At 42.0% G+C, this 27310-nt stretch overlaps 1 protein-coding gene across 1 annotated transcript in view; it reads left to right on the forward strand.

Moving 5' to 3' along the window:
• Nucleotides 1–27310, forward strand: part of LOC310866314 (glypican-6-like) — a 175998-nt gene that overhangs the window by 37294 nt on the left and 111394 nt on the right. Inside the window, exons 3-4 of the mRNA XM_083775912.1 lie at nucleotides 13586–13977; nucleotides 22507–22672. Of these exons, the coding sequence (XP_083632038.1) occupies nucleotides 13586–13977; nucleotides 22507–22672 (558 nt within the window). The remainder of the gene's footprint in view (nucleotides 1–13585; nucleotides 13978–22506; nucleotides 22673–27310) is intronic.

Genomic DNA, 27310 nt, shown 5'->3' on the forward strand with positions numbered 1-27310 from the left:
GCTACGAATTAATTTCGATGCCCCTTGCCATATATTTGGCACCTGGACATGTAGTCCTGCCTACACGGAATCAGTGCTTGTTAATGTTTGCCTCTTTATGCGGAGTCTGCTGTGAGCTTTACTGTGGCTGACAGTAGCAGCCCAGCCCACGCATAGCTGACACCACAGCCTATGTGTCGCTACCACTACAGTAAGAGGGCACAGTCTCCACTGTGCCAAGACTATATCCAAGTAGTAATACAGAAATAATCCACTGTTGAGCAGCTGTACCGGGCTATGAGAGAAAACCCATCATGTCAACAATCAATGCCAATGACACGGCTAATATTGCTGCAATTTATTACGCATTTTTTCCCCTGTTTGCTAATGTATGCATGCTAACAGCGTGTGTATCCTTGTATATTTCCACGGTTTCCTCCTTAATCCATATGGCAGAACCCCAGGACCGAATAGCTCTGCCTGGAGACATTAGAGAAATAGCAGGCCCACTAAATCTGCTCCCGTCTAGCTCATTACAGACCGAGTTGGGGGTCTTAATTACTAATCAATTGTTGGCCCTCTGCTGACCACCAACACCATGGGGCTGCGGAGCCAAACAGAATATTAATGTAGTCCGCCCTCCACAATTGATTGTACTGGATCTCAAACAGCCTCATCGCTGGTCAGGAATTCGTAACATCAAATGGAACCAACCTCAAATTGATTACATTTAGGAGGCAGATGACCATTACATCACTGCACGTGTGACCCTGAGCAAAACACTTGACCCGGCCTGAATTGCTCCCATGGCTGTTCTGTTGTCAACAGTACAGTAGTAGATAACTTGTGTTTGTTTTTAGGGAGGTCCCAGTTGTGAGTTTTCCTAAACTATATGAATGCCAGGAGTAAGGTTGCAAAACAAAAAATTATCGTACCTTATTTGGAAACGAGACACTTTTTTCCTTCTTTTTCAACAAATGATACGTAGCTTGCGGAGTTAGTTCATGTATGTATACTCGAGCTACTCCATGCTGTGCTCAGGGGCACATACATATACATACACTATACTCAAGCGGTTAATATGCTGCATTACTATGTGGGTCTATTCAGTGTTTGCAAGACCCTCATGTCATTCGCTGATGTGGCAGTCAGCTGACCAATTGGGCGGGGTATTTAAGCTCCCCTAGACTGCATGCTCTTCCTGCCTTCCTTCTGCATGTGGCTCCCGTTTTTATGTGATGTTTGCTCCCACCACCACCCCAGCACCACCGGTGGGCTCTGTTATTTATGTTCACCATGGGGGGTTGTTATTTTATATCTATCTCCCATTTCTTAATGTGGTATTTAATTGTATTTAAATGTGCCGAGCAGGGAGAAAAAATTAGCAGAGCCGAACGCCAAGATAAAATATTACATGCACATTTGTATTCTCATTCTAATAAATATTGGTTAAATCTATTCGTGAGTTATCTGACTGAATAAGAATCAATCAATGACACACATCTTACAAGTTCATCAGCTCATTATAATACAGGTTGTTAACCACTAACTAAACCCTCTGAACCTGAGATGTCCATGCGTTTTTTCTGTCTACACCAAATCTCTTTGCCAAGCATAGCCGATTAACAAGCTTGTGCGTTGTAAACACGACTTGTTGTGAGCTTGTAGATCTGTTATTTTTGGCTAATGTTCTCCCCAGAAGATGGATGCTGGGGTTCCCCCTGGCGGGATGTCCCTTATTTGAATTTCAGGTAGTTGGCAAGCAACCCTAGCCAGGACCCAGGAGGCCCCTGAAAAAGAATACGCATAGCTACTCGCAACACACAACAACCCCTCCCTGGATGAAGGTTACAACAAGACACTCTAATAATTTATACTATGTTGGAGGATGCTGTTGCTTGTCGAAGAGAACTGATTTTCAAGCTAATAACGCGTTGCGTTACTTTACTAGAGTATAAAGGAAGAATAAGGACCCTATCTAGCACTCAGCACAACCTTATGCAGTCTTCTACCCCTTTCATTTTAACACAATGCGACTGCGCTCTCTAAATAATATAACACGTGGCCGTGTGGGTATGTAATAATACATCATTTATATACCGTACTTAAAATACTTATCATTGGCTTTTGATGATATATTAGTGATAACATCATTAACATGGTGATAATAATGATCGCATCAGATGATTCTGTTGTATGCCCACTCCTGAGTAGTAACACAACAATCCTTGAACCTTTCATTTACAGTATATGCAATTGCATTCACTAGTGTTAGTGATTGAGGTCGCCAAATTAACCATTTGTGACAAAACTTGACTGAGGGACTGCCATTGGATTTTTTGGGATTTTCTTTTTTCTTGTCATATGAAAGCAGGGAATCATAGCTTCAAATTGACATATAATTGGTTGTTCAGTTTGACCCACCAGTTTTGGAGATGTGGCTTATATGTAGATGCAGAAAACAGTGAGTTGAGAAAACAGGCTTGAAAGGTTCATTTACATGTCGATTTCAGCTCTGACACTTATTTCAGACATGCTCTAGTATGTGAAGAGTTTGCCTGTGCTATTAACTTATTTTGGATTAAAAAAAGCTGGAGTTTGCGCGATGGCAGGCTCTCAGTCGAATCTGGAGGGATCAATCAGAGCACATAGGCCATGGTAAACTCAGGTTATCCCACCAGGCTGTGATAGACATCTGTCATATACTAGCAGATGACCTGGAGACGGCTGCCTGCTGTCCCTGCATGCATTCCCTGTTGCAAACTGTGTCTTGTAGCTTCCAGTGAGATCAATCAGACGCATATCGCAATCTGCCATTATCAGTACGGCAATACATGCTGTTACTGTACGTCAAACCTTGTCCGACATGCCAATGAACACATTCACTTCCATACAACACCTGACAGCCAAGAACAAGTTATACAGGAGTTCAAGGAGAATTTTCTATAGGTTCCATCGATTGCACACACGTGCCGCTACGTGCCCCAGTAGAGAACACACTCATGTATATTAACCATAAGGGAATACACTTTATCAACATCCAGGTATTTTGCTATGCATGCACAGTGTAACATTGCAAATGTATGCAAATTACCATGGATCGACCCACAATTTCTTTATACTACTGGTAGTCAACTCACTTGCCAGTCATTCTTGTAGCCTCCTAAGGCCATCCTGCCCCAGAGGGGTGGCTTTTGGACGATGGCTATCATTTAAAGACCAGCTAAAATGGATCTCCTAGTGCAGGGGTTCTCAATGCTTTGACCACGTCTTGTGAGCTCCCCCCCCCCCCACACACACACCAATACAAATTGACCGCTACAATAACCTTATAGAGAAAATACATCATAAATGAATAGTGAAACCAGATATAATCATTAAGGAAAGTTTATGCATGCACTATGTGTACTATGTAAACTCTTAATTTCCATTTTCCAGCCATTCAGATATTCTTTTTAATATATAATTTGGGGACCCACCGAGGGGTCGCGACCCACAGGTTGAGAACCCCTGTCCTAGTGAAACAGGGGCTGGGTGTGTCTCAGCCAATCCCAGCGATGTCGGCAATGGGGGGCGGGTCATTCACTGACTGTATCAGTCAACGCAAAACATTCAGCCGTCCATGCTGTCCCTCAGGTTGCACAATATTGTAAGGATCCCAATAATTGGAGCCAGAAATGTAATCCTCGGTTTGATGCTCTAACTTTATTATTCAACCTGTGGGCTGTACAAAACAGAGCTCAGCATAACAACAGTCGGATAGGCATTTCTCCAGGACCACCGAGCTTACCGATACGCCCCATATAGGCATATGTGGATATCCGGTTGCCCAGCACTGCTGATCCAACCGCTAAAGTGTGCTGCTCAAATCAAGAAAAATGTGGAAGTAGAGCCGGGTGCTTCACACGCTGGTGTGAAATACCATATTATGAGCATAAAAGCGACACAGACAGTCAGCTACAGAAATCTCCATATATGGGCATAAAAGGACACATGAGTGACAGAAGGCTAAGACGGGTATTCTGACAACAGGTATTGCGTAACTGAATGGTTCATGCATTTCCAATTCCAACGTACTTGCATCGTTCCCGATTAGACTGGGCAATGGTCTTAAATGTAAAAAACCTTTTTCCGGCTGGTCGTTAAAGACATAGCTCATGACACTACGTAACATGTCTACAACAACAGTGCGTCAGTAGTCTTTCTATCAAAAGCTCACTAAAACCTGTACTGTAATAGACATTTGGAGTGCTGAAAATGTGCTTCAGCTGTTTGGATAGGTCAGGTGGAACATTACAAGTCAGAGTATTCTTTGTGGCATGTCGTGTGCTGCATAACATCGCCATGTGTCATCGATGTGCCATGGACATTCACAGACGTGATGCTGAACTGCATGTGCCAATGCCAGTAAACACAGATGCACTAGCAGCAGCACGGGTGAGGACTGTATGAGGGATCAGCAGTTTTCCAGATACTATGATGTGGACAAACGTGTTGGGCTTTAGAGCCTTGCCTGCCTCTACCAGGGCAAAAACTAAGTAAAAGTGTGGTTGCCCCGAGTCCCTGACGCAAGTCGTGGCTTGCGGTAAAATTAGAGGTCCATCAACATGTGAAATTTGGGATTGATTCGGAATGGACTATCAAAAAGTGTTTCTCACATGAGTCCTCAGAGATCATGTCTGCCACGAGCAGTTGAGACGAATAACAGTCTATGTCCATAATTTATTCTTACCCCTCCCCGAAAAGGCATATCTGTCCTGACCCCTAATCCATCATTTATACATTACTAGCCCTTACCCGTTCTATTATGAATATTATGAACACCAAATTATGTAGTGTGGGCAATGCGATGTAATAGATCACATTACTGATTGGGAGGGAATTGTCCTGTTGCGTGTTGTAGTGCAGCAGCTGCAGGGTGATGTGTAGCTGTCGATCGATACGCGATGGATGGCCCAACTTGTACGGCAGTTGTTTTAGCCAAGCGTTGTTGTTTGGCGTGTGGCGTAAGATAGCCGAGGGATGTTTTTTTGTGCTTTGGCATGGCTTTGTAGTTTTCGGTGGTGGTAGGAAGAAGTGACTGTCCGTCTCTGTGTCCCACTCCCAATATTAATCTGTATCCGTCCCAAAAACTGTGTGCCAATATTAGTTATTTTTTTGACGCAAATTAATGTCATTAAGATGATTGTTAGAATGTTTGGCGTGTGTAATGCGGGGCAGATTGAGGTTGGAGGACAGGGCTGCGCGGCGCTAGTTTCCATGAGGCTGCGTTGTGGCGTTGTGAGGAGGCGCTCTAGGCGAGCAGCTGTCTTGCTCTATGCTAGGGAAGGGACAGACTGACAGACAGCGGTTCTTGAATTTAATAATGATGGATAATTACTATGGACGTAGACTGTTATTCGTCTCAACTGTTCATTACTGTTGTGATGTTTGGACAAAATCTTTCAGATGAGAAGAAAAAAGTGTGTTTAGAATAAAATGCAAAATGGCTGAAAAGCTAATTTGACTGAAATGGGCATAGTATATATGGGGAGGTGCGTCATGATCCAATGAATTAAGGGAAAATACATTTTGATTGTACACTATGGCTTGGACTTTGAAATCGAAGGAGTAAAATCTGCCCATCTGCTTGGCACTCTAGCGCCTTTATTCTGAAGAACTCTGGCAGCATCATAAGTGTTAAGAATAAAGGTGCTGTATGTGATATTTCTGAGTAAAAAGGTTCAAGCTCTATAATCTAAGTGTCACCCAATCAGACATGTTTATTCTGTATACTGTATGAGTCCTCCCTCCTTATAAACATTTGTATCCCAATTGGAAAATGTAAATTTATGTTTACTAAAGACCTGGAGGGATTGGAAGGTACACTATGTACCAATGATTCCTAATCAAATTAGAAAATGCAAAACATATCAGCACGGCTTCCTTCATCATGATGCATTAACTTTTGTGGAAAAAATAGAGGGTGGTTTTGGAATAGTGTTGTATTTTGATATTTGTATATTTCAACCCCTTAATATTTTCTGCCACCTACAGTGTTTCTCCTTATTTTATGCTCCTGTAGAAGTATCCCACCCCTCAAATTCCTATAAATGAAAACTAGTTCACTATCAAAAGCATTTCCCCCTTTTCCTCATGGATAGATTAGATAAGGTGACTATCAGCATTATCAGGTTCCTGGCTTGGATCCTTGCATGGATTTCTCATGCCGCTGCTTTTAACTGCTAGTGCGTGACTCACAATAACCAATGCAGCGGAATTATCAGGAGGCATCTGAAAAATAAAAGGTTGAACTGTCTCTACAATAGCACAGCACTCAGTTCCTTCCAGGCAGGCACTTTCTCATCAGACCAATCACTGACTGTGATGGACAGGTGGAATTGGACACTGTGTCCTCCTTCATGGTGCATGAAAAGATGAAGGTGGAACGCGTAGGCACCACAAGCCGCGTGGGTGTATATCATATACTGCTCTAATAAACGGGGCCTTCCGCTGTGATTGTCCGTTGTAATCCTAGAAAATACCTTTGAAGTGCCACTGACTGCTGAAGATAATCAGCGGTTTGCTGTGCTGCAGAGGAGAGAAACCCACATGTTATTTCTACTGTTTGACTAGGATAGCTTTACTGATAATTTATAGGTTTGTGCGAAGGATGATGTTTAAAGATGGACTACAGTATCTATGGACTTTTAATGTTTGTTTAGAGCACTATACGTGATGTCACGTGGCAGCCAAGTCTATGGACTTTTAACGTTGGTTTACAGCACTTTAAACAAACATTACCAGGCGCCCCTCACTTCACACAAGTGTGATTTCTTTTATTTAGAGTTGCCTATTATGTTTTCCCCCCAATTTAGTTGTTATGCCAATTAAGTACTCCCACTGCTTGCCACTGCTGTTGTACCCTGCGGGTTCACCTGACAGTGATGAGCCTCCTAGGGATGATGTAGTGCCTTCATCCTACTCCTCTCACTCAACATTCCCCGCTGATACCCAAGCCTGTAAGAGTATGTGCAGCAACAAATATCATCCCACCATGCCCGGCTTCGCTCAATTGTATTCATAGATGCTTGGCCAAGCCGGATGCACCGCAGTGTAATTTAACCTCTAGACTCATCAGTGGAGGGAATGTACTTTACCCCTGTGCCACCGCTGTGCCACCTTTTTAGTCTTTTGACGAATTTACGGTATTTTGATCAGTGGCTGTATATGTTTTGACCGCACCTAAACACAGTAACGGGAACTAGGTATAGGAACTATGACTGGGCAATATATGGGCAATGTATCAGGCTATTGATATTGTGTAATGAGAAAAGCTATTTTTGATATAATGATATCATCATATGGCACAAACGTTGTCTTTTGTTGGTTTTGATCACTTAAAATTGCGATCTACAAGCTCACAACGGGACCCATCACAATCTGTTGTGAGCTTGTTTGGAACAGATTCAATGAACATTATCGTATATATTATACAATATTATCATCACAATATTAATATAGGAATTTGGTCAAATATATTGTTATACTGTATTTTGTCGACGATATGCAAAACCAACCTACTGTCCGATCAAATCATCACATTTGTCTTTGACATGTTGCATTTAGAGACATGATGCATTAATCATTGGATTATTTTGCATAATATGCACTTCTCACTCTCTGTGAATGTGCCCTAGGTGTCAAAAGGTGAAGTTAAAGTGATCGTCTTTGTCGATACCATTCTTTTTTAATTCTGAGCGCAGGCACTGTGGAATGATTAACATGTAAGGTCAATGTTGAGGTTGTGGTTGTGGCATTTTAGTAATAGGCAAAAGGGTTAGAAATGATCTGCCAAGTGCTGATGAATGGAGGTGGACATGTGCTCAGCTATTTTCCCCATGTGTTGCATTAATTATGTGACCTCCAGGTTTTCACCATCAGGTTAACACGTTAGTCTTATCTACGTGAAGCTCCTGCTCCTGCAGTGACAATGTTGTGGTTGACTGCGGCAGAAGCCGTCACTTGATTTAACACCGGAGCCGAAACTAAAAAAGAAATGTTTCGTTGGCGATCTCCTTTGAACATCTGTCAAGCTAGTATAGTACCATCGTTTGTGTTTGCTCTAATTACTCGAGGCGTTGGGCTGTTTTAAAGAGCCCTATATATAAGTTACGGTTGGTCACAGCTCAAGGGAGTTTGGTGTAATTAACTACTGTCTGCAGGACACATCCCTCTGTGGTCCTTTAATAAAGGCACCCGGTAGCACACTGTCACCCTCATCCATTACCATCTCTGTTGGTTATACTGGATGCTGAAGGCCAAATCAACTACAGTCCGTAGTAGGGATGTTTAAAAGTGTCCAGAATTAATTTGTATAATTCTATATTAATGATTAAACGATTAATCGATGATTATTATTATTATCATTATTATGCTTTTTTCTTTTTTTACGTAAAAAAATCTTCAATTGCAGAAACGTTTTTGTGATTCTGTTTTCCATCCACATAATCGTTGCCTCAAAGGATAATAACAGATAGCCTACCATTACCACTCAACACCAATAATGCAACCCTTTTCATATCAAGGTCCATTATTTATTCAGCTTTTGAGCCACAAACTACCATTTGATGAGATTTAGACTCAAAACGTATATAATAATAGATTTTGTCCACAATCCCATGCTGTATTGAGGTGATTTTAGGTGAGATAACAGGTAGGGTTGTCCCGATCATGTGATCGGAAATCGGGGCCGATCATCGTTTGCTAATGATCGTAAACGATCGGATCGGGAGCACAAGATTTTATCGGGACATCCCTAGTATCAATATTATATCCATATCTCAGACTGGATAATGTCTGTGATTTTGAATATTGTACTATTGTGTTATGGCATAAGTGTTTTATAAAAATATTAATATCGGATTGGGAAAAATCAGTATCGGCAGATACTCAAAATCAAATGATCGGAATCGGATCGGAGCAAAAAAACATTATCGGGACATCCCTGATAAACGTTGATCAAAATAACAATTCTTCTACATTCTCTAATTGACCCCCCAGGAATTCTGTTACGTGGCCATCCTGGCCCAGCATGGTCATGTGACACCAAAAGCCTTTCGTTTTTTTTTACTGTTCTCATACTAGGTATCCTCTGTAGTTACTATTGACAGGGTTTGGATGACAATATATAATTGCATATAGCCTTTGCAACAGATATTATTTTTAATAATCCATTTTACATAAATCGATTAATTGGACCCATCCCTAGTCCGTAGTCTACACATTCTCTAAAGCTCTGTCCGAACTAATAGAAATTATGCTGAATAGATTTTCCTCTATGTTTGGGACTCTTAATCCACACGCAAATGGCATTGTAGGTCTTTTTTTAAAAGCCTTATATGTGTGCTCTGTATACACTGTGTGGAGTGAAAGCCATATTGAGCAGCTTCATCAGCGAGTCGTAATGAACTCTCTGGGAGTTAGCAGGAGCATTAGGATCTCCCCGCTGTCCAATATTTCAGCATCATTGTCCTCCGCTTGCAGGCAGCTCTTGCTGCTGTTCATTTGGACCTCTTAATTACTGCGATGTATTAGGGCTTTACGTGAGCTTTCGCAATAATTTGCAATTTTTCACGACATTCCCCTTAATACCCTATTGTAAAATATGATCCTCTTCATGGATTTTCAGTAATTATATTAAGTTGTCTTTTTTTTTTTTAAACTAAGTGTATTATTCCCTGACCTATATTGAGGTCATCCACAATGTGAGTGTTAATTATTCAGTGTAATCATTCTGAAACGGAGCTTGGAATTATTATGCACAATATTCTGACTAACAACAATGAATCCAGAATCCTTCACTCATGTTGATGATTCAATTAATATTCCAGATGACACAGGAAAGGACTTGACCGCATACAGATATGCTTTCTATATGCATTCTTAAACCTGACATTAATCAGATGGCATATAACTCATCACAGCACTGTTTTCTCTATTGATGGGAAGATGTTGAAGGATCGTGCTTGAAACATTGCATACATGAATTAATTAACACAGTAGTCTTCCATTTAGTGAATAGCCTGAAGACTGCTGAAAGATCATACTGCCCTTTTTTGCCACGGCAGATGCAAATGAAAAAAGCGATACATGATCTCTATTCTCTCCTCATTAATACATGTATGTCTCTAAACGCATTGCACTGGTGAACAATGAAAAAGCTACTGTACTTTAATTATGTCCCAGGAGACACTAACATGCCAGTAGAGCTGAACAACTCAAACTTACAATGAAAAAAAAAAAGAAATGATATATTCAAAAGTAATTAACTTGGATGCATACTAGTTCTAATGTGTGTGTGTGTGTGTGTGTGTGTGTGTGTGTGTGTGTGTGTGTGTGTGTGTGTGTGTGTGTGTGTGTGTGTGTGTGTGTGTGTGTGTGTGTGTGTGTGTGTGTGTGTGTGTGTGTGTGTACGCAAGGAGAGAGAGAGTGTACGTGTGTGTTCTCTCACGCGTGCGTCATGCATATCTTTGTCAGGTTCTTCTTGCAACCATTTATAAACCATTCTGTATCATGCTACTATATTAATACACATTTGTACTTCTATGCTTAAAACCAATGCTTCTGTGGTGAGAGTATTATTTCTTTGCATACAATCTCGCTGAATCATATAAATGGTGTTCTGCACAGCATTTAGCACATCCTTTTGGTAGTTTCATCTATACATCCCATAAATACCCCTACATTGTCTGTGAATAATAATGTGGAAGTGAAGCAATTTTAAATGTAATCTCATTCTCTGTGAGATAAGCATTATACTCAATGCTACAGTATGTCACTGGCATGTCAAAAGTTCACATAGGACCTTACACATCTTCATCAGGCAAATGATGCCTGGTGAAGAACTATAAGGTCGAAAGTTGCGCCATTACATAAAATACGTTTAGGGAGCTTTAAAGGTATATTCAGTGATTTCACTTAATTCAAATATCACTTATTTGTTTGTTTTGTTGTGATAATCCTCCCTACTATAGAGTGTGCTGACCATAAGGAGTTCCTCCCTGTCCCCAGTTAACCCCTGGGGGTCAAAATAACGTAGGTTTCGTTTTTGGCTAGGTGGCCCAGCCTTCATCCAATCAGGATAGAGAGGGGCCTTTCGCCAATCATGATCAAGCTGGGGCGGGCCTTGGTGTGTGTGCTGTTGGCCTGTCGCGCCACGCGTGTCCCTCCACTGTAGTGCGTGCATGTGCAAATCTTGTTACCGCGGTGGACCGGAGGGTTTTCCAAATCACTGAATGCTCCTTTAAACCAGTATGGGGATGTTTAACATGCATGTGAAAAGACATGATAATGAACACATGTTGCAGCTTGAATGTTAATTGATTGTGAGAAATGAGGAGATAGTTTAAGCCATCTATCTTCAATTTTGTAAACTATCTACACACAATGTATTTTCAAGTAATCACACAACAAAATGTGCATCTCTATTTTTATTGGACCCTAATCAGATGAGGCATGTGGGTTCTGTCAGAAGATGATCAGAGCAGAACCTGATGACTTGTTCAGAACATGATGTAATGTTTTTTCCCTGTCATATGAATGCTAATGTTTTTCTGTTCTGCTGTAATTAGTAATTTAATCTGTGTTGCAGAGCTGTAATAAGCCCTTCACATTACGATTTGATCACACAGCCATTATGTACAGCTTTGAGAGACACCGAGGCACACCTCGTGAATATCCACACGCTGTTTTTTAAGTTACTTTATTAACTGGCGCAACGTTTTGACCTCTTTGGCAAATATGATTTTCCTGATGAAGACCTGAGAGGTCGAAAGGTTGCGCCAGTTAATAAAGTAACTTTAAAAACAGTGTGTGGATATTCACGTTTTTTGCAGATATTTTTTCTTCTCCTTGATTCTCGCCTTGATGCCTTGACGTCCAGCACCTGGCATAAGATGTGCACAATATCCTCTCTGTACACCTGGTGAATATCACCTCGCTTGCACTGCTTCAGTGACACTTGCTTCATTAAAAGCCAGGTGTGAGGTATAGTTTATAGACATAGTCAGTGCTCTTCATCTCTCAGACTGTAGATGGAACAGGAACACAGAAGGATGGAAATGGGTTTAATGCAATCTCCAGGACCCTTTTTAGGATGTAAGTCGTGAAAGTCTCATCTTATTAGTGGTGAACTATTGCACCCTGTACCTACTCTTAATGCAATGAGGGTGGTTCGAACCCAATTTAAATTTAATCTCAGTCCTCGGAAAGCCAAGACTATCTCTGTGTATAGCCGGTGGTGGGAAATATTATTACCTCATACCCATTTCTGGTGAGCCATCTGAGGACATACAGTAAACAATGTGTGGTATGTGTCTGGAAAGTGGAATGATGCAGGTGGACAGAAGCCAATAAAGCCTGTAGATGTAAAGTATCATTATATCTTTGGTCGAAACATAATTAGTTTTCTCTCTAGCTCACAACCTTATACCATCTAGGGACCAATACTGTAACGAATGTGCATTGAGGTTTTGACTCTTGTCTTGACTAATAGAAACTCCAACCATGCATCACAAAAAGATTAACTAATTGGTCTCCAGAAATGTAAAAGAATGGTTTCCATTGCAATTTAAAATATGGTGCATTGGAAGAAGAAACAACATTGCTGTCAATGCTGTGGAATCTCTTCAAAATTAAATCTAATTGTTTACCTACTTTTTCTTGTGTATATTTACTTTTGGAAAAGCAATAATGCAGACTTCTTTAAATAGGCATCAAGCACGTGCACATACGTATGTTAGCATACATACAGTGTATCTTGTATCAGTGGTCCCTAACCTTTTTGATGTCAAGGACTGGTCCCGCAAATGAATATGCATTGGGCATCAAGGCATACACAGTGCTGCCTTTATCCCGCCTCTAGCTGCCGCTGATTGGCCAGGCCGTTTGGTGGCCGGAGCATCAAGTCTGCCTGAGAGTTCCCAGATGGGAGCAGGAGGGGGGGCACCCAGTGTACTCTCTGCTGCCCCATCTGGCGGAGTCAGGTTACCTTCCGAGGTAATCTGAAAATATTTAAAGGTATATTCAGTGATTTCACTCAAAAAACCTTAGGTTTCGTTTTTGGCTGTGGGACCCAGCCTTTCGTCCAATCAGGATAGAGAGTCAAAAACGAAACCGAAAAAGGTTTTTTGACCCCCAGGGGTTAACTGGGGACAGGGAGGAACTCCTTATATGGTCAGCACACTCTATAGTAGGGAGGATTATCACAACAAAACAAAAAAATAAGTGATATTTGAATTAAGTGAAATCACTGAATATACCTTTAACGTTTTAGAAAATACCAAAAATATTAATTTTTTCCTTAATTGTTTGAAAATGGCAGATCTTGCCACATGTTATATAATATGTAATAGAATCCTTATTCTGGGGGGCGAACATTCCGCGGAAATAGCAGATCTACAATCTCAGAATGTGTTGCGATACATATTTGAGAGATTTGGTTTTAGAGAGGAAAAGGAGGGGGCCTAGTATAGACTCCTGGAGGACAGTATATAGAGATTTGGTGGTAAAAAATATATAAAAACTTTTTAAATAATTGTGTTTTACATTTCTTCTCTCAACGCAGAATTCTTCTTGGAGCTGTTGGAGAACACGGAGAGGTCCCTGAACGAGATGTTCGTGAGGACTTACGGTACGCCTTACATGCAGAACTCGGAGGTCTTTCAGAACCTGTTTGCCGAGCTGAAGCGCTATTACACGGGAGGGAATGTTAACCTGGAGGAAATGCTCAATGACTTTTGGTCGCGCCTGCTGGAACGCATGTTCACGCTCCTCAACTCCGAGTATGTCATCACTGAGGACTATCTGGAGTGTATTAGTAAGTACACTGACCAGCTCAAGCCCTTTGGGGACGTGCCCAGGAAGCTCAAGGCTCAGGTTACCCGAGCATTCATCGCTGCACGTACGTTTGTCCAAGGGCTCTCCGTAGGCCGGGAGGTGGCCAACAGAGTATCTAAGGTAAATCTCTTGCTGCTGACACCCCCCCCCCCCCCATTCTAACTGACATGGTTAATGAAGTTAATTGTGGGTTAGGATGGTTTCATTTTCATTCATACACTCAATCTAACATGTCTTAAAGCAGAGGTTCTGACACAAATCAATTCCTCTTTGTTGCCTAACAATACAACAACCCAGAGTGCACAACACCAATGTGATTAGTTTAGTTTCATTCCACGGCAATTACTATTTGAGAGTAGCCCATAGAAGAGGATTGTGTGAAATGAACCATTACTTTGTGGCTAACATAAATTTCAACAGCCACAGAAAATGTTCCATTTGTTTGTTTGTTTGTTTTCTCTCTGGGTGAGATTGACGTTTCACCTGGGTTTGCAGCCATAACAATTTTTCTGCGTGATATAGTTGTGTGTGTTGTGCATGTCTGTAGGCGGCTGGTGCAAAAGTTCACGCACTTACAGTACAAGTGCTGTCTCGTAAAGTGAGGGGTGTTTGGGCTGTTGCAGAGAAATAGAAACTATAAGAAAAAAAAAAAAAAATCGAGAGCAAATAATATAACTACATGGGTTTACCTGGAGGCTCAGTCAGTCCACCAATATGCTCCTTGTGGGCATGAGGACATGGGTTCAAATACGACCCCTGTTTGATTTTGCATCTTTCTTCTATCTCTCTGCCATTGATGTCCTGTCTCTCTACACTGACCTATCTGAAGTAAAGCATTCAAAATGCCCAAAACAATTATTTTTTTAAAAGAGAGAGAAATTGCCGAGGGTGTTTGTGTCTCAACTTGATAATATTTGTTAAGCCGGTATACAGAAGCCATTAATCGTGCTGTATCCTCGATATTCTGTTTGATGTGATGTAAGCTCAAAACAGCTGCTGTGTACTGCTGTTGCTGCAGTACACCATACTGCCCTGGGAGTGTTTCTGTAGATTTGATCATGTGCAAAGTAAGATTAAAGGAAAAGCGAGAGACTATGGGGCTTGGAATTAGTCATCATCAACAACAAGAAAGCTCTTCTCGAGATGTCTTCTCGTGGGTGGATGGAAGTGCTGTTGCACTGATGATGACCTCTGTGCAGATAAATCCCTTAGCCAGCCTGGTTTCCCCGCACTCTGCTGTATTGGTATCAGTTAAATGGGATCATCACCTTCATCGCTGATAAATATTTATAGTCCTACCGTATATTCTATAAACAGAAGCCCATAAAGAGATGATGTATCATCAATCATCGCCGAGTGAGAAATGGAAATAGTCTCCAAATGACTGTGGAGAGATGTGCTGTGTAATCAGATGCTTTCTCATAGCTGTTCAACCAAGCCAGGTTTTCCACCACGGTGAACTCTTTGCACCCTAAACATGTTCTTTGCACCTCCCCGAGTATCAGTTGCCCCTTTTCCAGTAGTGGTGGTGGTGGTGGTGGTAAGACTCATTTCTGAGCAGTGGCTGAGGCTGAGTTGTTAGTATGCATTTAGTGAGTCACACACCATGGGGCTCCCTGGTAGCCAGCATGTCCCAGCCTCACCTCTGACATTTCAGCAGGACCTTAGACACAGGTCATATGTCTAAGACGGCGGCCTTTGATCCCCAGGGTTTAAACTCATCATGAGGGATTGGGTATAAGCATAATGGAATAAGACACTCTGCGTGAGGTGTCTATGGCAGAGCCACTGTGCGATGTGACATCCATGCTTATTGCTGCCAGGGTGTTTATTGAATTACAGTAGCCGCTGTAGTACATCATGTCTTTTCACAGCTTAGGAGACACAACACAACACCAGGGGCCTTGAGGAAGTAAAACACATGTCTGGAGTGTACATCTCCCCACTGACAAAAACGCCTGCATATACAGCATTACACAAACACCACTCCTGCTTCAAAGCCTGTGGATAAAGATTTGATTATCGGTTCCTAGATAATAGTGTCTATAAATGAGTTCACATGTACTCTAATATTAGATAGTGTTACCGTAAGCTTGAACACTAACCAAAAATTGTAGCCAAATATTGCAATATGCAATTATTGACCCGTGGGGGAGTGGACCCGGGTTTTTAAATAAATAAATATAATTACATTTTTTATATTTACTAAACATATTATACATGTACTGTATGTATACCATGTGGGTGGGAAAATAAAAACGTTCTTCTGAATATTAAATATGTCGATTATAGCAATTGCTGAAATATCATGAAAGTGTTGTATCAAAATATTTAGTATTATGGATTATTATCCCAAGCCTATCTCACCATCTCCATAGTTCATGGTCAGTATACTCAAGTGATGACAGTAATTCACTTGACAGGGGCAAAAGTGCAGACAGTATGGCAACATACTGTAGGGTTCTGTTTCCATTAAATTAATGCTCGTCAGGGAAGAGCTACATTAGAAATGTCAGCTGTGTCTTGAAAAAGAATGAGGCACGCACTGAAGGAGTCGTGGAAACAATATGCTGGCAATTAGAGTTAATTGATTACATAGCCGAGAACATGTTTCTGGTATTGAAGCATCAGAAGTGGCTCTATCTTCTTGAGTGAAACACTGGCGTTAGAATAATTGCATCAAATCACATATAATGGTGCAGTACATCTGTGATTCTTTCCATTTTCCATTTTAAGATAATGTGTCAAGGGAAAAGGTAACAGCAATATTATATATTCAAACAAAAGTATGGCATCAAACTAAGGAGGAGCTACTATTAAATCATATTTAATAGCAAAAACATATAGGCCTACAGATGAAAAATATCTAAAGGTGACATGCAATTTCAGTTGAAAGATTATTATTTCTCTTAACTGTATCTTTCCAAACAAAAGACTTGCATGGGCTTTAGGAGGCCTTCCCCTTCTTACCATATAAAATGTGTTTAGGACCTATAGCACTGCATGAATAATAGTCAGGCTGTGTGACAAGTCAAGCCATTTGTCTTCAGGATGATTGTGTGGCATGTCCGGGAAAGTCTATTAGACGATGCCTTTACTCCTGTCTTGCAGATATTTACTGGTGGGCTGAGAGAGAGAGGTACAGTAGGGGTCCAGTCACATCAAACATTCCGACTGTGAGAAATCACTTGACTGAAAATTCACACTGTGCTGAAGATTTCTTCCAGCTTTTTTCCACATTTTCTGGGTTCATTTAGTTTACCCTGGAACGTGACAACTCTCTTTCTCCCTCATTGAAGATATTTCTTCTCTGTCTCAATAGGGTTTTGTAAAATGTTCACAAGATTCTAACAATTTGTTCTCAATTGACAGTGGGCTGTGCTTTCTTGTAGCTGATTTTGAATACATGTACTGTAAGTTATACAGTATATTCTAAAAGTAATGCTGACACCAGTAGGGAATAGGATACTTCTCCCAGACACACTGTACAGAAACCATGTATCAGGTTTTAGCAGCCTTGAAAACAGAACACTTTCACACAATCTGAGTTTTAAGAGCAAATATATTGAATTGTCAAGTTCAATGATCAGTATCTAAATTATTTAAAGCTGCATTGTGATATTTTTGATCATCACAATGCCTGACAATAATGTGCTGTATGAAATTGCATCCAGACATATTGCTACCAGACAATTTGTGTATATCCATCCGTGTTCCATCCTCTAATTTGAAGATTTCTATAGCAGGTTGTCTCAATTTGTGTGTGTGTGTGTGTGTGTGTGTGTGTGTGTGTGTGTGTGTGTGTGTGTGTGTGTGTGTGTGTGTGTGTGTGTGTGTGTGTGTGTGTGCGTGTGCGTGTGCGTGTGTGTGTGTGCCTTGCACATGTTGGCAGTAGACCAAGGACCTTGACTCTTTTCAAATCTGCCAACGACAAGGTCATTTTAAAATGTATTTATAATCACAAAGGATAGTTGCAATCACAATGGAGGAAGTAATGAACTTGTATTAGAGATAGGGAGGCAGAGGGAGGTGATGTACAAATGCTAATCACTAGGGATGTCAATGGTTATAGCCGGTTAGTCGTAGAATGATCAAGAGATCTCAGTTCAGGACCATGACTTTGTCACAAAGAAAAACAATGACAAAGTTGCATGTAAACTTTGAGAAACGCGCTCATCACATGACCACTTTAACCCCAGAATCTGTATTCTTTCTGGGGAAAGCTTTTGCAGAAAATAGCAGATCTAAATGTACAAGCTAACAACGTGTCGCGTTGCGGCATGTTATGAGCTTGTATTGGCTAATTTCAGCGAAGATATTTAATGTAGAGTGAAAACTGAAAAGTCACTAGCTCTGAGGGACTCGGGCAACCAAGTATACTAGTATAGTGTTTAAGTGGTGGGTTCGATTCATTACACAAAGACGGGGACGAAAAGAAGAACATGATGTGGCTACTCCTCTATCGGATATTAATTCAGGGCAAGTAATCCATGGTCCATGCGGAAGTAAATGATGTAGATGGCTGCTTTAGAGATGTTTCCACACCCCTGGACACGAGTCCATTGGAACAGTGGTTGATTTGATTTGAAATGTTTATTTTTCGAATAAGGCAATTTTAAAGCAAATAATTCAGAATATCAGTCAAAATAAAAGTGAGAAGAGTGAGAAGAAGCATAACGTATTGCTCCCACCCCTTCTCCATCAATAATAAATATCAACAACAAGCTTCCGCTCCAGTCAATTTCTATCTATAATAAATACATATACTGTACATATACTTATACAAGTACATACAATACAGCTACACATATACACATATCTCTGCTGTCGGGAAGAAACCACTTAACTCCAAAATGTTTTCAGGAAATTAAGAAAACCTTATATTTTGAAAACAAAGCAATACTGCCTCAGAAAAGTTGGTGTTGTGACTTTTTATATTGTCAATTACTTGCATGAGAGGGGGGAGGTGGTGGAGTTAATTGCTTTAGCAGACCAAGGGTCCAATGGAGTTAATAAGAGGTTTTGTCCGAAGCTGTTTTCACTCATTTCCATTGGATCAATATTTTCAAAACAACACAGACATAAAGGGTGTTCAATAGCATTGATTTATGCAAAAAAACAAAAACAATTTCTACAATAAAAAGAAAGAAAAGAAACCTAGAAAATAACCTAATAACAATATCCATACACCTAGTGATATCCAGTACCTTCTTCATCCCTGTACCTCATGAGAATCATGTATTTGTGCTTCATTTTAAACGGTTTCATGTTTGCACATCTCTTTAACTCCACCATAAAACCATTCCATAATCTCATCACAGAAGTACAATTTCCAATTGGTTGGTTCTCAAACCTCAAGGACACCTAAATCGATATATTTCTGCCTGCAAAGCCCCATTTGAAAGTTTATTGTGCCAGGCTCCCCCATAAGAACAGACCTTTGTGTTAAACAAATCGAAATGTTGAAAATTGTTCACAATTCTTCAAGATTTTTCTAAAACCTTTAAAGAGGGAGTGCCACAATTTTTGTATTTTTCCAGTTTTTCATGTGTCTATGAGGTGACAGTACTTCATTAGACACGCTGGAGTCGTTTTTATGTCCAATGGTGTATTAACTTTGTATTTAGGGTTTCTTCCTGGAAGCTGAACCCTTGACAGTCAAACCCCTTTATCATACAACTGCCCCTTTATCATACAACTACAGCTGTGGGTGCTTCAGTTCAGGAGGATCACCACCCACCAGGCAAACCAGGCATACTTAATTAACTGGTTGGCGTGTCCACATAAAAGCATGATTTTAATAAATACTGTACACTTTTTGGAAAAAGTACATTATTATAATAATACCTGATGATCATGTTTTAGGGTGGGAAAAAATCATAGCACTCCATCTTTAAAATTAGCTCACAGTGTCACGGTGCGACACATTGTTGTTAGATTTGTTGCAACTCCACCTTATCTATTCTTCCTTTGAACCGTGAGAAACCTCAATCAATCAAGACCACCCAAAAGTATTCACCCAAAAGTATTCTCTCTAGTGAAACCAGAGAGGAAAAGACCTTAAAAGAATTTCACACAGGAATACCATGTAAAGCAATCGGATCTTTAGTGAAGTTCTTCAGGTTCAAGCGTTGTACAAGAATATCAAGGAAGTACGAGAGAGAATTCTCCGTACTGTAAGTGTTCTGAACAATGTTACATAATTTTGCACAAACATATATACTGAAAAACATGTCATATATACAGAATTCAGTTGTCACATTTCAATAGGTCGAGAGGTGTTTATCAGAGTACAGTGTCATCAGGCGGTCCTGAGCGTCCGATAGTCTGAATCCTGTTTTTGACTTTAATCACGTTCTGTGATTAGGATTCTGTTGTTGCCTCTTTATCTCATGGGGTGAGAGGGTGTTTTTATCCTCATCTTTAGGGCAAAGTTGTTTGTCAGGTCGTTCTCCATTTTTCAATCTGGAGTGGGCGACAGCTGATAATAGAATTAATATACACATGCAAATATTGATATAACATCACTGGGTGACAGGGCAGTCCTGTTCACCAGATACAAGAAGACAAGGTCTTTTTTATCATAGTAATAAGATGTGAACATAAAATATGAAGAAAATATCCATTGTGAGCTTGTATATCTGCTATTTTTCATTAGATGAAATATAGATTAGGGTAGTGGTTAAACAGATTTTTATGTTTTAAAAAAGAAAAAAATATGCTCAGATCTCCATCCATCCATCTTCAACCGCTTATCCGTAGTCGGGTCGCGGGGGCAACAGCTCCACCAGAGTGCTCCAGACTTCCCTCTCCAGAGCAACATTAGTGACTTCCTCCTGGGGCATTCCGAGACGTTCCAAGGACAGTGAGTCGATGTATTTCCTCCAACTGCGCCTTGGTCTGCCCCGGGGTCTCCTCCCAGTGGGACGTGCGTCGAGGACCTCCCTAGGGAGGCGCCCGAGAGGCATCCTAACCAGATACCCGAACCACCTCAGCTGACTCCTTTCCAGGCGAAGGAGCAGCGGTTCTACTCCAAGTCTCTCTCGTGTGACTGAACTTCTCACCCTATCTCTAAGGGAGATTCCAGCCACACGTCGAAGAAAACTCATTTTGGTCGCTTGTATTCGCAACCTTATTCTTTCGGTCATGACCCACACTTCATGACCATAGGTGAGAGTAGGAACGAAGATTGCTCGGTAGACAGAGAGCTTTGCCTTCTGGCTCAACTGTCTTTTCGTCACAACAGTGCGGTACAGCTGCGGTACAGACTGCTATACCACCCCTGCCGCTCCGATTCTCCCGCTCCAGATCTCTTTTTCTTTTTTTATGTCTGTGGGAATGTGCGTGCTGTTCACGGTAGTGAACCTTATGCTCAACAGTTAGACACCAGATAATAACTAATACCTACAAGCACTCATATCAGTATTCTGGGTTGTGTAAAGCTGTGTTGCCTCCCTACTATGACACAATATTATTGTGAGTTCATTCTGTGTGCTGTGTGAATTTTCCAGTTGGGTATGTACTGTATGTAGGATCATCACAACTGGATTTCAGCCTTATAGGCAAGATCATTCATAAAAAAGAGAACCTATTGTATTTGACTGTTAATGTAACTGTTAATTAACCGAATAATGATGTCAGTTGGCTAACTATCAGTTTTTTTACATCCCTACTCCATAGTCATCTATTTCATGGCTGTGTGTAGATTATCGACCGTTATATTATCGATCAGGTCATTATTCAACCCCACAAACACACCCCAACAAATCTATTATTATTAGGGCATGACTCATGCTGAAGACTTGTACTCTACTGAGCACGCCGTTCTTTGTTTTCTCCGCTAATTGAAATTTTCATTCCTACCCCGTGGTTTTAAAATATCCTATCTGTTCACTTTAGGTATGCACACATGAGGCCTCTCACAGTCACACACACACACACACACACACACACACACACACACACACACACACACACACACACACACACACACACACACACACACACACACACACACACAGTACGAGTACGGTATACACATTCAGTATAGGGAGTGATACGATATGTGGTCTGGTAAGAAGGTGAAAATGAGACTGCCTGTCTGTGCTGCTGCTTGGAGGACAGAAAAAGCCATTAGCTCTTACCCAGGAGGTTTGGCTTCATACTGTACATCTGAACTGTGTGGACATTTGAATTATTGACAAAAGAAGTTGCTGCATGGGTATTTTTTATTTATTCCTGACTACTCAACACAATTTGTGGTATGAATAATAATAATAATGTTCATGAAGCCAACAGCACTACTTCTGTATTCTAACTATTGTATGAGTTTGACACTGAAACTTAGCCTAACCTCAGCAGAGTTGTGTTCTGTTGCTTGTTCTCTGATCCTTAGGCAGGGGTTCTCTAGTTACGTATGTTGCATGAAAATGTGCTCATATTGAAAATATTCATGTATTAAGATGCAACTGAATAAGGTGGGATAACTATACCGTACACACTGTAAATAGCAGATCTACAAGCTCACAAGTAACGCATCGTGCTGCGATGAGTTGTAGATCAGCTATTTACAGTGCAATCCATGGCACACAAACATGTCAGGTATCGGTAGTGACGGCTGGCTGCTCTCACACTCTTTGCTCCTTGCAGGTGAGCAGCACTCCAGCATGCATCCGAGCACTTACCAAGATGCTGTACTGCCCCTTCTGCCAGGGCATGCCAGCAGTTAAGCCCTGTAAGGACTACTGTCTGAACGTCATGAAGGGATGCCTGGCCAACCAAGCTGACCTGGATCCTGAATGGAACCAGTACATAGGTAAGTGGCAAGCAATTGATGATGACCCCATGATAAATTAGAGGAGCATTTCATTGTAACGTTCTGCAAAATCTCATGGTGCTGTGCTGCCTGGCGTTGTTCGCCTCATTGTGTTTCAATCAGTCAGTCCCACTGACGTCTTGTCGGACGCTCAGACGAGGGGGGGGGGGGGGGGGGTGGCAGTAGTTGTCATACATCTGTCTACAGTTTCCCGGACGAAAGTCTAGACTGGCTTTCTGCTTTCCTGCTGTGCTAAATGGGGACTTTGAATGGGGCAGGAGGACTCCGCAGGGAATGTCACGCGTTGTGAAGAGCAGCGCAACTGGAGCTTGTTAAGCTCCAGTTGAATGACACACATGAATGTAGCTTTAATTCATTCATTTATTTTGGGAGGATGGAATTTTGGAATGACTTTTCTCTGCGGCTTGCTTTAATTAGTTGGTTCTGCAAGATTATAGTAAAGTTGTGACTTGGAGGTGTATAACTATAGGCTGCTTGTCAAAAATATGCAAATGAAACAGGAGATGTTGCTAGTTCTCAACTGTGTCAGCTGTTGCGTATGTAATATACACCACTGTGAGATGGTTTTGCAGCATGAGATTTGACCTGACACACTAAAACCATTGATAAACATGTTTCAGGTTTATCACACCAGTACATGTCATAAGGTGGCTGTCCAGTGCCAACTCCACAAGATTCAGGCAGGGAAGTTTAATAACTAAAATGTATAGAGGCTGTTACGCCGGTGCCGTGTCATTAGTCAGAAGGTTAATTTTTCTGAAATTACTATCCCTATCTCTAACCCTAACCTAAACATAACCGCAAGCACAGGAGCAGTGCATGTTCGCCAACCTTAATGCATGTTCGGAACTAACGGGACTTCGGATCTATGGGCAGTTCCCGTTACGCCAATCTTTAAGTCTGTCTAAGCCTGGATGTTTGATCTGTAACTGCTTTTCATGGGGCTGGTTAGAGCCTCTATGATTCTGTTCTCTGACACATCAAGCCGACACATAAAATTAGAACTCTTATTCAATCGCGCAATTTGTTTTAGTTTTTTGTTTACATCTGTTCTATAGATGATATGACAGCAACACTCCATGCAGTGTTGTTGCTGTACTCTTCCTGTTCTACGTGAGCTGACGTTAGACCCCTCCTACGTTTCTCTTAAAGGATCGGCGCCATATATGTTTATTTTTTGTTTTTATATATATTGGTAAAAAATAAATTGGTCAATATATATATTATCAGTGTTGTAACTAACGCCCTTACATCACGTTACGTTACATAACGAAACTACTATTTGCAATAACTTGTAACCTAACGCTTTACATTTCCTCATTCCATAACGGCGTTATAGTTACTGTGCGTGTGTTAACCGCGTTATGGCGTTATTATGTTATTACCGTATGTCAACTTCTGTGATCGAGGTGAAAAGTCTCGCCATGCAGCTCCGTGAGTCAGACTGTCATACGTTCGTTCGTTTGTGCTCTGCCTCTCATACTAGCCTCTGAGTCCACATGGCTTCACACCCTAACATGAACAAAGCACGTCGCAGAAGAGGTCATTGATTGGCTAACGTAGGGCCAGATTTCAGGGAAAGCCAATCAGAGACAGTCTGACAGAGTAGGGCGGGTCTTTTCTTATGCCTGTAGGTAAACACAGACCTACAGTCTATGACACAGACACACAAACCCTTGTAACTCACACAGAAAACGCCGGCTGAATGAACATTATTACCACACGCTACAATGGCAAATGCGGATAACAGCGAGACTGGATGGTTTGTGGGTTGGAAATATCGATTTTAAATCGCCACAGTAGCATGTCACCAAGAGTCAACTTGACAAAATGATTGCTAGGTAGCCTATGTTGTTGAGGAAATGCTTCCCCTCTCAACGGTGGAGTCTGTTCCTTGGTCAGTAAAATACCAGTGAAAGCAGGGCCAATGTGCAGAAATACATTTTCCAAATACCTGAACAGTGAATATTCTAAAATGGAAGATGAGCTCAAAAATACATTTGATGAATTAGAATATCTCTCTATCACTGCATAATTATATGGACACATTTTTTATTTGATTATTATAAAAAGAAATTGAAGGCAAGTTGAGGCTACAATAAAGATGCCTGTCAAAATGTCTGAACATGTTTTATTGTTCCACTACATTTCATAATGTTAGGAGGGAGTTGTCTTTTCTCTTACTGTGCAACAGAACAAAAAACCTTCTTTTAAATCGTTTTTTTTATTATTATTTTTTAAAGTAAAGTATAAAGTAACTTGAAAGTAGTTACTTTCATAATTTAATAACTAGTGAAGTAACAAATTACTTTTTTAGATAAGTAACTATAACTATAATTCTTTACTTTTTAAAAGTAACTTGAACAACACTGCATATTATCAACATGATTTTGTAAAAAAAACGTTAGGTGCATCACAGGTGGGTACACCAGCGGTCACAAATATTTGACTGGCACTATGACATCTAGGAATGTGGAGCAACAACCTCAGCATCATTATAGGCCACTTTGAGCCTCTGCATACTCACCCGGTACGCATGCCAGGGATGAGCAGTGTACAGAGGTGTGACATAGGATCTGAACAGTGAACACTTAACATCAACAGAACACATTTTACGGAGCAACATTTTTGCCTGTGCATACATTTTACAATATTGTAATGTTGTGATACCGAAACATAGTCACACTGTAGTCATTTCTACAGTGAATTATGTATGTATTACATACAGTATAAAGCATTGTATATACAATGCATGTACTCAGTGGTGTCATGCTCGTAGAACGCAGTGCATTCAGTGGTACCAAAACAATTGTGACGTGCATGCACAGGTACGGAACGGTGCACGCTACAACGCGTCCCCCTAGATTCAAGAGAAGACGCACCTAACTTCAGGTCACAAGACTTACCAAGACTTTCCAAGTCCGGTTTACTGCCCCATCCCCCCCCCCCCCCCCCTCCCTATTTTCAAGTTGACAAGAACAGGCGGGATAAAGACGCTTCCGCGGCCAACAACCGTCTGTTCCTCTACCAGGTGGCAGCCGCTAGGACCCTCAATGCTGAGGCGCTTCTGCAGGGATCCACCACCGCTCTGCTGAGGGAGGTAGGTGACCAGCCCACCCCACAGCATATGGCGGAACTGCGTCGACTTCACAATGAGTCGGTAGCCCTCACCAGAACAGTCACCGAGCTGGCTGGACGCACCATGACTGCATCCATACTGCAAGAGAGAGCTCGTTGGCTGGACATCTACCCCATTACCGGAGACATCCGCGACATGCTCATGAAGAGACCCATCTCAGCCGAGAAAGAGGGGCTCTTCATAGGAGCAATGGCCGAGCTGACTGCACACGGCGAGGCGCGCAAGAGAGAGGAGGAGGCTCTGCAAGCCTGTACCCCTCGCCCCCCACCACGGGCTCCCACAGGCCCACCGCCACCCCCCCCGTGGCAGAGGTAGGTCCAGCAACCGCGGGGCCTGGAGAGGCCGCGCCGGCCAGGAGGGCGGTCGTGCCGCATCCTCCAACAGGACCTCCTCTGCCAGCCGTGAGAGACAGAGGGCTCCCAGGAAGGAAGACACCCGCCGCCCCGCCACCCCACGTCCACCTGCCCCTAAACAAGGAGCAGGCAGAGGTCAGAAACCCACGGGTGGAAAATAGCAGGCCAGGCCTGGCCTCGGGGGGAGGCAAGAAGTCCTCTTCCCACCCGCCCACGTTCCGGGACCAAGTCTGGAGGTAGTGGCCCAGGGCCTCACCCCACGACCACCCATGAGAGGGAAGGGAGACACAGACCGGACTGCGACGACCGACCTTCCAGCTGCACTTATTTCTCCCAATGTTGTTGTTACAATGCATACAATGCCTGTTTTTGTTCAAATAAAGAATGTAAAAAAACTAAAAAACAAACAACAACCCCAATCCCGGAAGGGCATGAGCCCACTTTCAGGAGCGTCCTGTGGACGCCCTCTGGAAGTGGGAGACCAGCATGGCAAAGTGAGGAGCATGGGAACCCTTCCCAGGCTCCTCACTGGACGCCGGGGTCATGGAAACTACTCGGAGCATCTCCTTGGGTCCTACGAACCATCGCAAAGGGCTACAAGCTACAGTTTGCAAAGAGACCTCCCACCTTCGAGAAAGTTATCTTCTCCAAAGCGGTGGGCCCGGCAGTGGAGACTCTTCGAACAGAGATCCGCACACTGATAGACAAGAGAGCTGGTTCACGTCTATAGACCTGGAAGATGCATACTTCCACGTACCCATCTACCCACCGCACAGGAAGTTCCTGCGCTTCGGGTTCGAGGGGAAACGGTACGAGTACCTCGTTCTCCCCTTCGGAATGTCTCTGAGCCCCAGGGTCTTCGTGAAATGTACACAAGCAGCCCTGGCTCCGCTGAGACACCGTGGGCTCTGAGTAGCCAGTTACATAGACGACTGGCTACTCCTAGCAGACTCAGCAGAGGAGGCAGCAGCCCACACCAGACAGGTGGCAGCGCACATGTCATCCCTAGGCTTCACCATAAACCTCAAGAAGAGCTCCATGGTTCCAGCACAGACCATAGACTTCATAGGCATCAGCCTGAACTCCCTCTCCTTCACAGCAAGGCTGTCACAGGACAGGGTCGAC

The sequence above is a fragment of the Protomyctophum parallelum genome (assembly GCF_964188405.1).
Source record: "Protomyctophum parallelum genome assembly, chromosome: 11".
NCBI classification, from domain to species: Eukaryota; Metazoa; Chordata; class Actinopteri; order Myctophiformes; family Myctophidae; genus Protomyctophum; species Protomyctophum parallelum.